This window comes from Myotis daubentonii, chromosome 4 (assembly GCF_963259705.1).
Source record: "Myotis daubentonii chromosome 4, mMyoDau2.1, whole genome shotgun sequence".
Taxonomy (NCBI): domain Eukaryota; kingdom Metazoa; phylum Chordata; class Mammalia; order Chiroptera; family Vespertilionidae; genus Myotis; species Myotis daubentonii.
In genome coordinates this window covers 25,559,793-25,573,113 of record NC_081843.1, presented here as the reverse complement: position 1 = coordinate 25,573,113, position 13,321 = coordinate 25,559,793, and the positions used below count along the sequence as shown (strand labels likewise).

The window sequence follows — 13,321 nt, the reverse complement described above, 5'->3', positions numbered from 1 at the left end:
CGCAGCAATAGGGAGGGGCCGTTCCTCTTGAGATAAATGGGGGCCCAGAAAAAGAAGGTTCCATGGGTCAGTTGACAAATGGACGGTGATTGTGGATTTTGGCCAGGATTCCATATCAGAATTCAAGGTTAACATCCCTTTCTGAATGACCTGGGCTCTCCAAGAATAATTCATTTTATTTGGGACATGAATCAGTTTTGCTTCTAATCTTTTGCTTTAGACAAATGCAACTAATGACTCAGTACTTGCTATGTGCCAAGCATTTGCTAAATCCGCCCCCCTTTTTAATGTACCATGTCCAGTTTTATTTGAATAATAAAAAACTGGAACATAGTAAAATATTGATTGATAGAGGATTTATTAAATTATTGTTTGACCTTATTAAGTAGAATGGTGGGGCTATTTAAATTGTTTTAGAAAAACATTGGCTTATATGGAAATGCTTGTATTTAAAGTGAACATATCAGGGGACAAAGCAATATACTAAGTGCTTTATATGCATTATTTAATCACAACTCTATGAAGTGGCTGCTGTTATCCCAAATTTGCAGAGGAAGCTGGGCACAGAGAAGTGAAGGAACTTGCCCAAGGACACACAGCAAGTTACTGGTGGAGCTGGGACTCACTCTCGTGTCTTGTGGACTCCCAAGCCCTATTTTGTGACTTGCTGTGCTCTGCGTTTGTCTGTGGGAAGGTGGTTTTTGTCCTTTAAACTCTTAAAGTTTTGTGTCAGAGTCATGGTTTGGTACCCAGGGCTGGTGGGAGCCTAGTATATTCTAAAATGCAGACTCACATCATTATCGATGATGCAGAATCCCACCATGAGACACAGTTCCCTTCCCTGCTCCCTTCAATTTTTCAGATGACTTTCAAAGAGAGAGTAGCAGTTTGGCACCTCCTAGGTCATCAGCTCCTCTCTGGTACTTGCAAATCTCCCTTTTAACCCCAAGAGTAGAGCCCAGGCCCCGCACCTTGCTAGAATTTGATAACATTTTTTATTGTTATAGTTGCTATGTACTTACGGCAAGGGAAGCTCATTTTTTACTTAAGATAGAGCTAGTTTCCTATTAACATAAATCTAAAGAAAGAGAAGTAAGCGGATGTAAAGAAAAATGTTAAAGAAATAATGGAGCAGATAGTATGCAGGTAGAGCAAGCGTTAAGATGAGGGTGTGGGAATGATTGAGGTCCACAGGACATGGACTTAGACTATTTGTACATAAATCCCAGTTATAAATTTAGAGCTACTCCCAACCCTTCACAAAGAGGCTGAAGGAGAATGGGGGTGGGTGTAAGGGGTGAGGCTCGAGCCCTAGAGCTTCATAAGGCTCTAGGTGACCATGACCCTCTGTTTCCCGGAGCTCAGTGAGGGAGGCATACTCACCCCAGGTCACAGAGAGCTAGCAACAGTGTAGGACTGGAATAATAATCTCTCTATATAAAAGCCAAGCAACCAGAACAACTGGTCACTATGATGCATCCGGCCGAGGCCTGATCGCCACCCCCCCCAACTGCCCGTGGCCCCTCCCCCTGGCGGGCCCCGCCCCCGATCCGCCCCCTCTGCCTCTATTGGCCCCCATGGGGGCAGGCTGCCGACCCCACCAATGCACAAATTTGTGCACCAGGCCTCTAGTATGACATAATAGCAATAATGTTTATTGAGCACTGACCATGTTTAGGCACATTTAATCCTCATGAAAGTCCCATGAGGTGGGAGTTTTTATGGGCCTTCAGATGGCAAAACTTCAGGCCACACGGCTGCTAAGGACAGGACTGGCCACTGGCCCCCAGACACCCCCAGGCACAGACTAGATCCATTTCCCAGACTTCGGTCATTGATGCTACTTCTGGGTTCCATCTGTATTGTTGGCAGAATATTTTTATGAAGAGGTGGATTTCTACAGCTCATCTGCTCTGGGCTTTGTCTTAACAATTTCTGTAAAATCACTAATTGTATGCCTTGGTTTTATTATTCCCAATAAATTAGAATAAATGCCTAACTATTAAAATTTTTAGTAAGTTTCTCATGCACCTAAGATCACCTATCCTGTGTGCCCCTGGCAGGACACATGCCATGTGTTGGAAACCCACTTTTTATGCCTCAGTAATGAAGAGTGGTGTGTTAGTTTCCTGTGGCTGCTGTAACAAGTCACCACAAACTGGGCGGCTTAAAGCAATGAGAATTTATTCTCTCTCAGTTCTGGGGGCTGGAAGTCCAAAATCAAGGTCTCAGCAGGGTTGGTTCCTTCTGGAGGCTGTTAGGGAGAATCCGGCCCATGTCTGTCTCCTAATTCCTAGTGTTGCCTGCAATCCCTGGCGCTCCTCAGCCAGTAGGCACATCACTCCCATCTCAGCCTCTCTTGGCATATCACCTCCCACGGTGTTTCCTCTTGTGTTTTCAGGGCACTTGTCATCGGATTTAGTGCCACCAGGTTAATCCAAGGTGATCTCATTTAAGATACGTAATTAAATCTGCAAAGATCTTTTTTCCATATAAGGTCACATGCCAAGGTTCCGGATGGACATATCTTTGGTGGTGGTGGGGGGGGGGGGGGGGGGTACTGTTAAACCTACTACAGGTGGCTGCGATTACTTAGCACCCACTGGGGCAGGCCCCTTGCTTGATCATCTCTCCTGACATAGACGTCACGAAGCAGGTGCTACTGTGTCCATCTCCATTTCGCAGATAGGGAAGCTGAGGCTCAGAGAGGCAAAGCTGGGGTTTGCACTAGGGGGGTGACGGGACGTCTGCCAGAATCTGGAGACATTTTTGGTTGTCATGACTCTGTAAGGGGAGCACTACTGACATCTAGTGGTTAGAGACCAGGGATGCGGCTAAACATGGCACAGCGATGGCCCTACACTAGGGCCACGGTTGAGAAACCCTGAGTTAGGCTGCTTCCCTGGGCTCTGCAGGCCTGTCAGCGATCCCTAGTTTAGATCCGCCGTTTACAAGCCACGAGTATAGCACTGGACAGTTTACAAAGCCCCTTTCATACATTATTGGTAAACGGAACTGCCTTAGCAGTGCCCGGTCCACAGCAGTGCTCACCTTTTGGGGGAAATGTTTCCTGCAGTGGCGATGGGAGAAAACGGGCGGGTGATCAGCCAGCAGCCAGGCCCTTTGCTGAGCTGTGCTGGGTCCGTAAGGTATGAGGGCAGCTGTTGTGAAGGGCTGTCGCCCCAGCTTGGCCCGAGGACCCAGAGAAGGCTGGCACTCTAGAGTTTATTCCTAGAACACAATGATTTCTTCTTGGAAGTCCTCGGCGATCTGCACCGAGTTCATCTAAAGCCAGTCATTTGCATTAATCCTCCATCCATCCATCCAATCATCCATCCATCATTCATCTTCCTTCCACCCATTGTTCCATTCATTCACCCACACATACATACATCAGTCCATCGATTCCTCTGTCCATTATCCATCCATCAATCCATCCATTGATCCATCATTCATCTTCTATCTATTACCCATCCTCCATCCATCTCACCTGCCTCCCCATGTGTGTCTGGACCCTGGATTAGGCTTTGGGAATGCAAAGGTGATAGGACAGTCCCCACTCTCCAGTAACCCATGGTGTTATGGGGTTTCAAACACAGAACCTATTTTAACAGTAATGTGTCCTGAGTGTGGAGTCAGAAGGATTCCAAGGGTCTGGGAACACAGTGTTTTGTCTGGAGACACCTGGACAAGTGGGGGAAATTTCCCCTTCTTCATCCTACCTTGAGCATCTTGCACACCCAGCCAGTATATGTTGGGAAATATAGTTTGGTTTTATTTCTTAAATAGCTTTTATTGACATACAATTTACATGTAGGAGGTTGTGTATGCCATAAGTGTACATTCGATTAATTTTTATAGATTGAACACACCTGGGTAACTAGCTCCCATTTTAAATAAGAGAACGCCACCCGCTCCCTTACATTCCTTCTAGCAGCTTCCCCCAATCAAGAATAATTAATCTGATTCCTAACAGCACAGTTTGCCTGTTCTTGAACTTTTCATAAATGGGCTTATATGGTATGTTCTTGTTGCACTTGGTGTCTTTTTCCTTAGCACTTGTGTTTGTGAGCTATAGCTGGTGTGTTGTTTTTAGTAGTAAATCATTCATTCTCCTTGCTACATAGCAGGGACAGGGGCTGACAGACGTGCTCTGTAAAGGCTAGATAGTAAATATTTTAGCCCATGCGGCTGTACAGTCTCTGTTGCAACTTTTCAACTCTGTCATCGAAGCATGCCAGTGAACGAGTGTGGCTGTGTTTCAATAAAACTTTATTTAAAATGGCAGGCAATGGGCCGGATGTGGTCCCTGGGCTGCAGTTTGCCAACCCCGGCTACCCAGTATGGCAGTCCATTGTAGCACACAGTTTTCAGCAGTCATTTGAAAATGTTTTCCTCCCTCATGAGCAGGGAGTTGGGGAAATTTGCCTTTCTCCTGAGAGCTCAGAACTGACTCTCTTTGGGAGAAAGGTGTAGCTGCCCAAGCGTGTTTAGACGCCAGACCTCCAGAGCACCGTGGTGTTGACGGCTGGGTGTTGTCTGCTCTCTCTCCTCCCCGCAGCCATCCTGAAGGTGGTGTCGTCCGTCCTGCAGCTGGGCAATATCGTCTTCAAGAAGGAGAGGAACACGGACCAGGCGTCCATGCCGGACAACACAGGTGGGGCCTCCTCTCCCCAGGAACTGACTGCGCGGGTGCGGGAGGGAGGGTCACCCTCAGTCTCCGGACGAGGCGACTTGGGGCCTTCGCAAGAGCTCACCTACGCTATTTTCACTGACTTCTCTCTTTCTTCAAACTTTTCACTGCTGAAGTCCTACGGTGGGAAAGGCTTGAACCAGAGTGTGGGAGGAAAGAACTAAGGGTTTCAGGTCAGGGAGGATCCTGAGGGAGCATCAATTCGAACCCCCACACACATGTTCTGTTTAACATACTTTCTAGCACGAACTGTATGCCCGGCACCGAGATAGGGAGGGAAGCAAGACAGGAACAGCCGTTTCTTACGGCACCTGTGGTCCTGAGGGGGAGACAGACCTCACCCAAGCTTCCGGGCGAACAGTCGCCAGATAAAATAGGAGATGCCCATTCAACTTGAGTGTCAGATAAACAACAAACGCCTTTGATTCTAAGCATGTCCTAGGTAACGTTGGGGAATATAATTCTATATTCTGTATATATTATAATTCTGTAATGTAATTCCAATACGAAAAAAAGTGTTTGTTGTTTAGCTGACATACAGGTTTAACTGGGCATCCTGTATTTTTGTGTGTGAATCTGACACATAAGCAGCATTTTGTGTTTTGAAAAGACCGCCGGCTACCTCCGTGCTTGTTGGTGGCTGAGCCAAAAGGATAACGTAGGTTCCCAGCTCAGCTCCCACCGTGGCTTCCACATCAGCCGCAGGCTGCATATTGTTTTGCTTTTGCAAACCCCCGGAGCTTACCCTCCCTGAGACCCGTCAGAAGTTTCCTGTGTGTTACACTCCCCAGTATGGCGCGTTATAGGACTCCGCACTCAGGAGACCTTCAGGGAAAGAGAAACCCCAAAGCACCCTTGCAAAGAGATGGGGAAACATCCTAAAACCACTCTATTCTATCACCCAACTTGCATGTGCAAATTATCATGCAACACTAGTCTTCATGTTAAGAGGGATTTATTTTTTTTAGAAAAAGCTTTTAAATGCAGAAATACACATATAACAAGAATCTGCGAGCCCACCATCCGGAACTGGCGTTTGAGAATGTTTTCTAACACGGCTTTGTCTTTAAAATGAAACAGAGCAGCATAGATGTGCAAACACAGTCACTTCCCCTGTTCTCCCAGCTGCGTTCTCTCCCGCGCCTCCTGGCAACCACAATTGTTCCTCACTACACTCCCTTCAGCCTCATCTTTGTAAGTGCACTCACACGGAGTAGAACGATATAGAAAGTTGCTTTGTGAGTGTTTTTATTTATATAAATGATATCACACTAAAGATATCATTCTTCGACTTGATTTTTTTTTTCTATTCTATATTTACCATTGTCTAGATCAGGGTTTCTTAGTAGTGGCAAGACCTAAAGTGTCAACCAAAAAAGTTTCCAGACTTTACCAAATGTCCATTCCCTGGGGGCAAAATCACCCCTAGTTGAGAACCACTGGGGGTGCGGGGGGTGGGGGGAGAGAGAGAGAGAGAGAGAGAGAGAGAGAGAGAGAGAGAGAGATCATCCTTTAACTTCTATTTGGTATTCCATCTTATGAAAATACCATGGTATGTTTGTCTGCTCCCATATGAATGGATTTAAGGTGTTTCCAGTATTTTGTCACTATAAACAATGCTGAAGGACGTCTCTTGGAATAGTGAGCAAGCATTTATGGAATAGTTGACTATATGTCAGGCCCTTTCCATAGCTTAGCTCATTTAACCTGTTACAACCCCACAGAGCACCAAATAGCTGACTCTTTCTACAAGCCAAGAAAAACAAGACTCCAGGAAGTTGAAAGGCTTTTCCATAATCTTGGCTAGGACGTGGGAAGGGGCGAGGGCTTGAGCCTGGAACATCTGGCCTTAAGCCCCCAGTTGGAGCATACCTCCATCCCAGCCTGTCATAGCCTCTGAGCGATACAGTGGGGGTGGGGTGACTAATCACAGCCGTTCTTAGGACTTCTTTATGCCGTGTTCACTGCTTATGTGTTACACTCCCCAACGTGGCAAGTTACAGGAATCCATCTCTCCAAAACAACAATAACAACCACAACCAAAAAACAACACACCAATGTCTATGCAAATATCCATGTGATGTGCTTAGTCCCCAAGTCTTCTCTTTGTGATGCACTAAATATGCTTGTTTTCTCCCCCCAGCTGCTCAGAAAGTTTGTCACCTCATGGGAATTAATGTGACGGATTTCACCAGAGCCGTCCTCACCCCACGTATAAAAGTCGGGCGGGATGTGGTACAGAAAGCTCAGACAAAAGAACAGGTAAGGAATTTTCCTGCAGGATCTCACATCCTGCCATCCAGCCAGCCATTCATTTATCCATATTTTCATCCCTCTATTCATCTATCCACTCATCCACTCATTTATCCATCCATCCATCTATTCATCTACCCACTTATCCACTCATTCATCCCTTCATTTCTCCACCCATGCATTCATCTATCTGTTCACATTGTGTCCACCCATCCATCATTTATCCATCCATTCACCCATCCACCTATCCACGTATCCATCCATTCATCTTTCCATCCATGTTTTCACCCATTTATATGTTATCAGTCCATTCATCCATCTTCCTTTCCCTCTGTCCATGTCTTCGTCCCTCGTCTATCCAATACTACAACGTTCAACGTCCCCTGTCAGGTTTTGAAACCACAACACTGAACAAGAACAGCGGAGTCCCTCACCCATGACCTCATCTTGATCTCTTAGTTGTAGGGACCAGGCCTGACCTAAAAGATTTTGAAATGCCTGTGTGCCCTTTCTAGAGGCAGGACTGACCACCTCTGCAGGGACCCTGGATGGGACAGGCGCCCCTCTGTGCCAGGTCCCTCTCACAGGGAGTGTTACTTATCCAAAGTCATTCCTTTGGTCGGAGCTCGCTATCCCTCACGGCTGCTTTCTGCAGAGATGGTGCCGTTTCCTTTTTTGTTTGCTTTTTAAGGACTTACTCTAAGTAGGAGAAGAATAAAACTCTGAGCCATCAGCTGGGCTCATGTGAAAACGCAGCCCATGGGTATAACCGGGTTCCCTCGCCCCCCCCCCCCCACAGGCAGACTTTGCCATGGAGGCTCTGGCCAAGGCCACGTATGAGCGCCTTTTCCGCTGGATACTCAGCCGTGTGAACAAAGCCCTGGACAAGACCCACCGGCAAGGGGCTTCGTTCCTGGGAATCCTGGACATTGCTGGATTTGAGATCTTTGAGGTACAGTGTGGTGGGATGACGGCAGCCATGGACGTGGCTCTCCGGGGTGAAGCTTCCCCTCGGAGAATGCATCGTTTTGGAGAAAGGCAGGCAGACGGCTACTGTAGGGTGGGAGGCTGACCTTGAGGGTGGAAGAGACAGAAATCCAGCAGGGGATGCATTGGTTTGTGCAACTGAGAAGGCCCCCATCAGACAAGCGGAACCTGGTCCCCTGCCATCTCCCACCTGGACCCTGTTCTCACACAGACTCCCCTCCTGGTGGCAGGATCACTGCCACCGCTCTCAACGGCCTCTCGGCAGCCTTGGCAGCTGCAGCCAGTTCCAGCTGTTTACCACAGTCCCAGCCCGTTCTCACCAAAATCTTGGCATTGAGTCTCATTGACTCAGACTCCCCGGGGTTGGGCCACTGGTGACCTTAGAGCCAAGCACTATTTCCAGGGTCTTGCCTTAGTTCATGTGGTGCCCCGTGGCTACTGGATCTCACAGCCATGGGTTAGAGGAACATTCTCAATGAGAGGGGAAGGCTGGAGATTGACAGATATTCCCAAACCTATCTGCTCTCTCTCCGAGCCTCGGTTTCTACATCTGCAAAATGGGGGTGATAAAACACCTTACACGGTAATTCTTTCCACAAATCATTGTGCAGATGGAGGAGATACGCATCCTGAAAGCAATGTGTATGTAGACCACGTGACAGGAGGGTGGGTCCATTTTGCCAGCCCCCCATGACCTGTAGGCAGCCGTTGGGGGGGCCTAAGCCCTCTCGGGGTGCTGAAATGGCAGAGTGGGCTCTGGTGGAAAGGGTGGCAGGCCCTGGGGCTCTCTTCAGGGCCCCGAGCCCGCTGCCTTCATCCACGATGCTCACGGCCCCCCTCGCTGTCCTGTGCTCAGGTGAACTCCTTCGAGCAGCTGTGCATCAACTACACCAACGAGAAGCTGCAGCAGCTGTTCAACCACACCATGTTCATCCTGGAGCAGGAGGAGTACCAGCGCGAGGGCATTGAGTGGAACTTCATTGACTTCGGGCTCGACCTGCAGCCCTGCATCGAGCTCATCGAGCGGCCGGTGAGGGCCCGCTCACACTCGCATGCGCGTGTGCCCTCCTGCGGCGGCAGGCGGACCCTGCCCGCTCCGTGTGTGCACGCTTCCCCCAGCACTGAGTCCTTGCGGGCTCAGTCACACTTTCCCTTACCCCACATTTTAAAGCAAAGGTATTTTCTTTTTCTATTTCTCTTTTCCTCCCTCCCTTCCCTCCCCTCCCTTCCCCTCTTTCCCATTCATTTATTTACAAAGTCAGGAGCCTTTGTTTTGTTCACTGATGTATCCCAAACTCCTCGAACCATGCACGTAGTAGATGCCCAATAGATAATTGTTGAATGACTATTTACTGAGCACCTACTATGTGCTGGGCCCGTCTTTAGGGGTTAGGGATGTAACCGTGAATGAGATGGACGTGGTCCCTGCCCTCCTGGAGGAGCGGGCAATAGAACCAGACAAACAAAGCAAGTGAACCATCCTGATAAAGCCAGAGTGGAGAATGACTGCACAGAGCAGGGGAAGCACTTCCCGATTCTGAGTCCAAAAAGTGAAGGCCATTCCAGCAGAATGAATGGCATTTGCAAATAAGGCTGCGCTCTTGACACCTTAGTTTAGACTGCCTCCCACAGGGAAGCGCTTTACTAACAGGAATCCTGAGGTGACTCTCTATATATAAAAGGCTAAGTGTCCGTCTGTCTGACCGGTAGCTATGACGTGCACTGACCACCAGGGGGCCGACGCTTAATGCAGGAGCTGCCATGACACGCACTGGCCATTTAAAAATAAACGGCACTGCCCCAGCCGGTTTGGCTCAGTGAATAGAGTATCGGCCTGTGGACTGAAGGGTCCTGGGTTCAATTCTGGTCAAGGGCACCAAAGGAAAAAGAAAAGAAAAATAAATAATAAAATAAAAATAATAAAAATAAACGGCACCATGGACCGGGCGCCGACAAACCAACACTCGGCTTCCCCCAAGTGGGACACAGGTCCCACCACCACCCCAGAATGACACCCCACCAAATCGCAGCCAACGCTGCCAAGACCCCATGGCGCAAAATGCTGCCCACAGCCCAGCCCAGCCCGGAAATGGTCGCTGTGGGCGCCGGGTAATGACGTCACGTAGCAACACCCGGCCTCCTCTCCCTAGCGACTAGCCTCCTTGGAGTTTCTTCAACCCAGGAACTCGATTTGCTTCATAGCCAGGTGCAAACATTTTACACTGTAACCAAATGTGAAGCATTTTCCCGTGCCTCATCTCATTTAATCCTCACAGAAGTTCCGAAGTAGTTAGATAGGAAACTTGGTAGAATCCTATTTTCTTTTCATTAGCTGTAAAAAGGAGGTCTAGAAAGTTTAGAAACTTGACCCGACTGAAAAGAAGTAAGAAATGGTGGAACTTGAAAATTACTTCAGGTTTTCTCACTGCGCAGAGTATAGTCAAACACTGCTACAGTTAAATATTTTACCCTTTGTTCTCCTTGCGTGATCTTCAATAATAATCTGCTTCATGTTGATATTTACTGCTGTGTTTGCTGACAATTACCTGAAAGAGAAATTGGGGTGCTTCACTGGGCTAGAAAAAGTTTAGCTAAATCAGAAAGCAGGTCTAATTAAGCAAGTTTATTCTATATCTATAAAAGGCTAAGTTGACTCACGCATGCGTGATTCATATGAAGCTCTTGCCGGCGCCAATCGCATGGGTGTGTTTTGATCTGTTATTGTCAATCGTGAATTTGGTTGACACTTCTACTATATAGAAAGGGTGAATAGCGATATTAAAATATTTCTTCTAATTAATTTCCTTTCAATGTGCACGAATCCGTGCACCGGCACACTAGTGTATATATAAAGCAAGGTGTGAAATCTTTGTGATGTTGCATGTGGTGCCCACTAGGGGGCAGCAGCAAACATGTTCTGTTGGTGGGGCTTGCCCTTATATCCCCAATGCTGGTCCATTGGACACATGGTAATTTGGGGATATATTTTGCAGGGAGGGAACCAAAATAAAGAGGGTATAAATCCATCTTTATATGTAGGCAGATAGGGTATGAGAGCTAGGGAGCTGCCTGTGTGTGCGTTTGGGTGGCAAGCCTGAGGCTTGAGCCCTGGCTGTGATCTGCCCTGCTTGTCCTCCACAGAACAACCCTCCAGGCGTGCTCGCCCTGCTGGACGAGGAGTGCTGGTTCCCCAAAGCCACAGACAAGTCCTTCGTGGAGAAGCTGTGCTCAGAGCAGGGCAACCACCCCAAGTTCCAGAAGCCCAAGCAGCTCAAGGACAAAACCGAGTTCTCCATCATCCACTATGCTGGGAAGGTACCCACTGCGTGTCCCAGGGGTCTGTCTGTCCCGGGGACCTCAGGAGGGATGCCAGGGCAAGAGCAGCTTGGGAATGGCAGAACCCAAAGGCGTCTGGTGTAAATCAAATCCTAAGCAAGGCTATTTATGATTATAGTCTAAGTGCCTGGAAGGGACAAGATATATATATATGTAAAATCCAACCATGGTGGCCAGCTAGTTCTTTCTTGTATAGACTCTAAATCCTTCCTGCTGCGGGGTAAACCCAGCAGGAAGAGCCAACCAGAATGGAGTGACCAATAAACCCAATTTTGGGTTCGCAAGAATCTCCTTTATCATGGCCTTGGGTTTGCCATTGGCAGCCTATTCCGTCCAGAGAAATCTGTGATGGTGTCACCTTGTCGTTGTCAACTCCTCTTCTTCCTCCTCCTCTTCCTTCTCTCCATCATCATCATCATCATCATGCTTCATGGCTGTTAATGTACAGAACCTTCCCCTGTGCCTCCTGGGTAATTTAGAAAGACATAACTTGGTTTGGCTTACAGAATCTTAGAGCATTTTTATTGATGCTCCAGAATCCCCACTGCATCATGGGAACAGGCAATGCCCTAAGTCAGGGGTTGGAAAACTGTAGTCCATGCACCAAATCTGACCCACAGCCTGTTTTTGTAAATAAAGCTTTATTGGTACCCATTTGATTACATAACATCTGTGGCTGTCTTTATGCTATAACGATAGAGTTGAGTGGCTGTGACAGACGGTATGGCCTGCAAAACTGAAAATCTGGGCCTTTACAAAAAAAGTTTGCCTGCTCCTACCCTATCCTCAAGGGAGCATCATTCCTTTAGGCACAGAGAGATAATGCTTTTCTTTTCCCCACTTCACAGGTGGTTTCTTTTTAGTCCTCTTTCAGATCAGGCCTGGCCATCACCATAACAACCCACATCCCGTAAGAACCCACCAGAGAGATTTTATGAGTTGCCTCCATTTCATAGTCACAATCATAAAATGAAGGTTTGCCCTGGCTGGTTTTTCTCAGTGGTTAGAGCATTGGCCCATGTACCTGGGTTGCAGGTTCAATCCCTGGCCACGGTCGGGGCGCATGCGGGAGGCAACCTATCGATGTGTCTCTCTCACATTGATGTTTCTCTCCCTCTCTCTCTCCTTCCCTCCCTTACACTCTCAAAAAAAAAAATCAATGGAAAAAATATTCTCAGGTGAGGATTAACAAAAATAAATAATAAAAAATAAATAAAGTGAAGGCTTTGCCCACAGTCAGTATTTGAGTTGGGAATTTACATCCATGTATCAAAATCTCCCAGTTACACTTATGTTCATCAGAGAGAGGAGAAGAGGTCCACAAACTTAATTTAAAAACTGGAATTGTTGTCGAGCCTTCTCTAGATGAGGGAGAACTTTCATGTGACGGAGACATTTACCATCAGCCAAGCTCTTCACCACTCGGAGGGCAACCGGCATCATCCCAGGCCCTGGAGGCTGCCAGAGAAGGGTTATTAGGAGAATGCAAGGAATAGCGACAAGGCCTTCCAGCAGTAGCTGCCATTGGCTGGTGCCCTACTGTGCGCAGGGCCCTTTAAAGTCCTGATCTGCTGGTCTCTTCGTTGGAGTTATGGATTCTCACCATGGCAGCTGCTAATGTCATTTCCTCGCTGACCTTGGACGATCTGGGAGGGAAACGGGATGACTCCGGCCCTGCCCTTAGTTCATAACTGACCGGAGGTTGGCTCTTGGCAGGTGGACTACAACGCGGCTGCCTGGCTGACCAAGAACATGGACCCGCTGAATGACAATGTGACTGCCCTCCTCAACGCCTCTTCAGACAAGTTTGTGGCCGACCTGTGGAAGGACGGTAAGGCCCCACCTGCTGGAGCTGGAGAGCTGGGCACCAGAGTCCTCCCCTCCTCCAGCTGCCCCCAATGCCCACACCTGCTCCCAGGAGGGGCGGCCACATGGGGCTGCAGGAGAGGGCCATGTTGCCAGGTGCTAGTGACATCTTGTTGACACCTTCAACCACCTCAGAGCCCCTTAACCCCACACCTGGGCCCCAGGGAGAAGGTCTGCGATCAGGAA

The 13,321-nt window shown here is 48.1% G+C and overlaps 1 protein-coding gene across 5 annotated transcripts in view; it reads left to right on the top strand.

The window, feature by feature from the left end:
- MYH11 (myosin heavy chain 11) overlaps window positions 1-13,321 on the top strand; it is a 118,723-nt gene that overhangs the window by 75,632 nt on the left and 29,770 nt on the right. For all 5 annotated transcript variants that reach the window (XM_059693266.1, XM_059693265.1, XM_059693269.1 and 2 more), the window contains 6 exons: window positions 4,562-4,657; window positions 6,837-6,955; window positions 7,746-7,898; window positions 8,790-8,963; window positions 11,075-11,248; window positions 12,986-13,100. In XM_059693266.1, coding sequence (XP_059549249.1) covers window positions 4,562-4,657; window positions 6,837-6,955; window positions 7,746-7,898; window positions 8,790-8,963; window positions 11,075-11,248; window positions 12,986-13,100 — 831 coding nt within the window. The remainder of the gene's footprint in view (window positions 1-4,561; window positions 4,658-6,836; window positions 6,956-7,745; window positions 7,899-8,789; window positions 8,964-11,074; window positions 11,249-12,985; window positions 13,101-13,321) is intronic.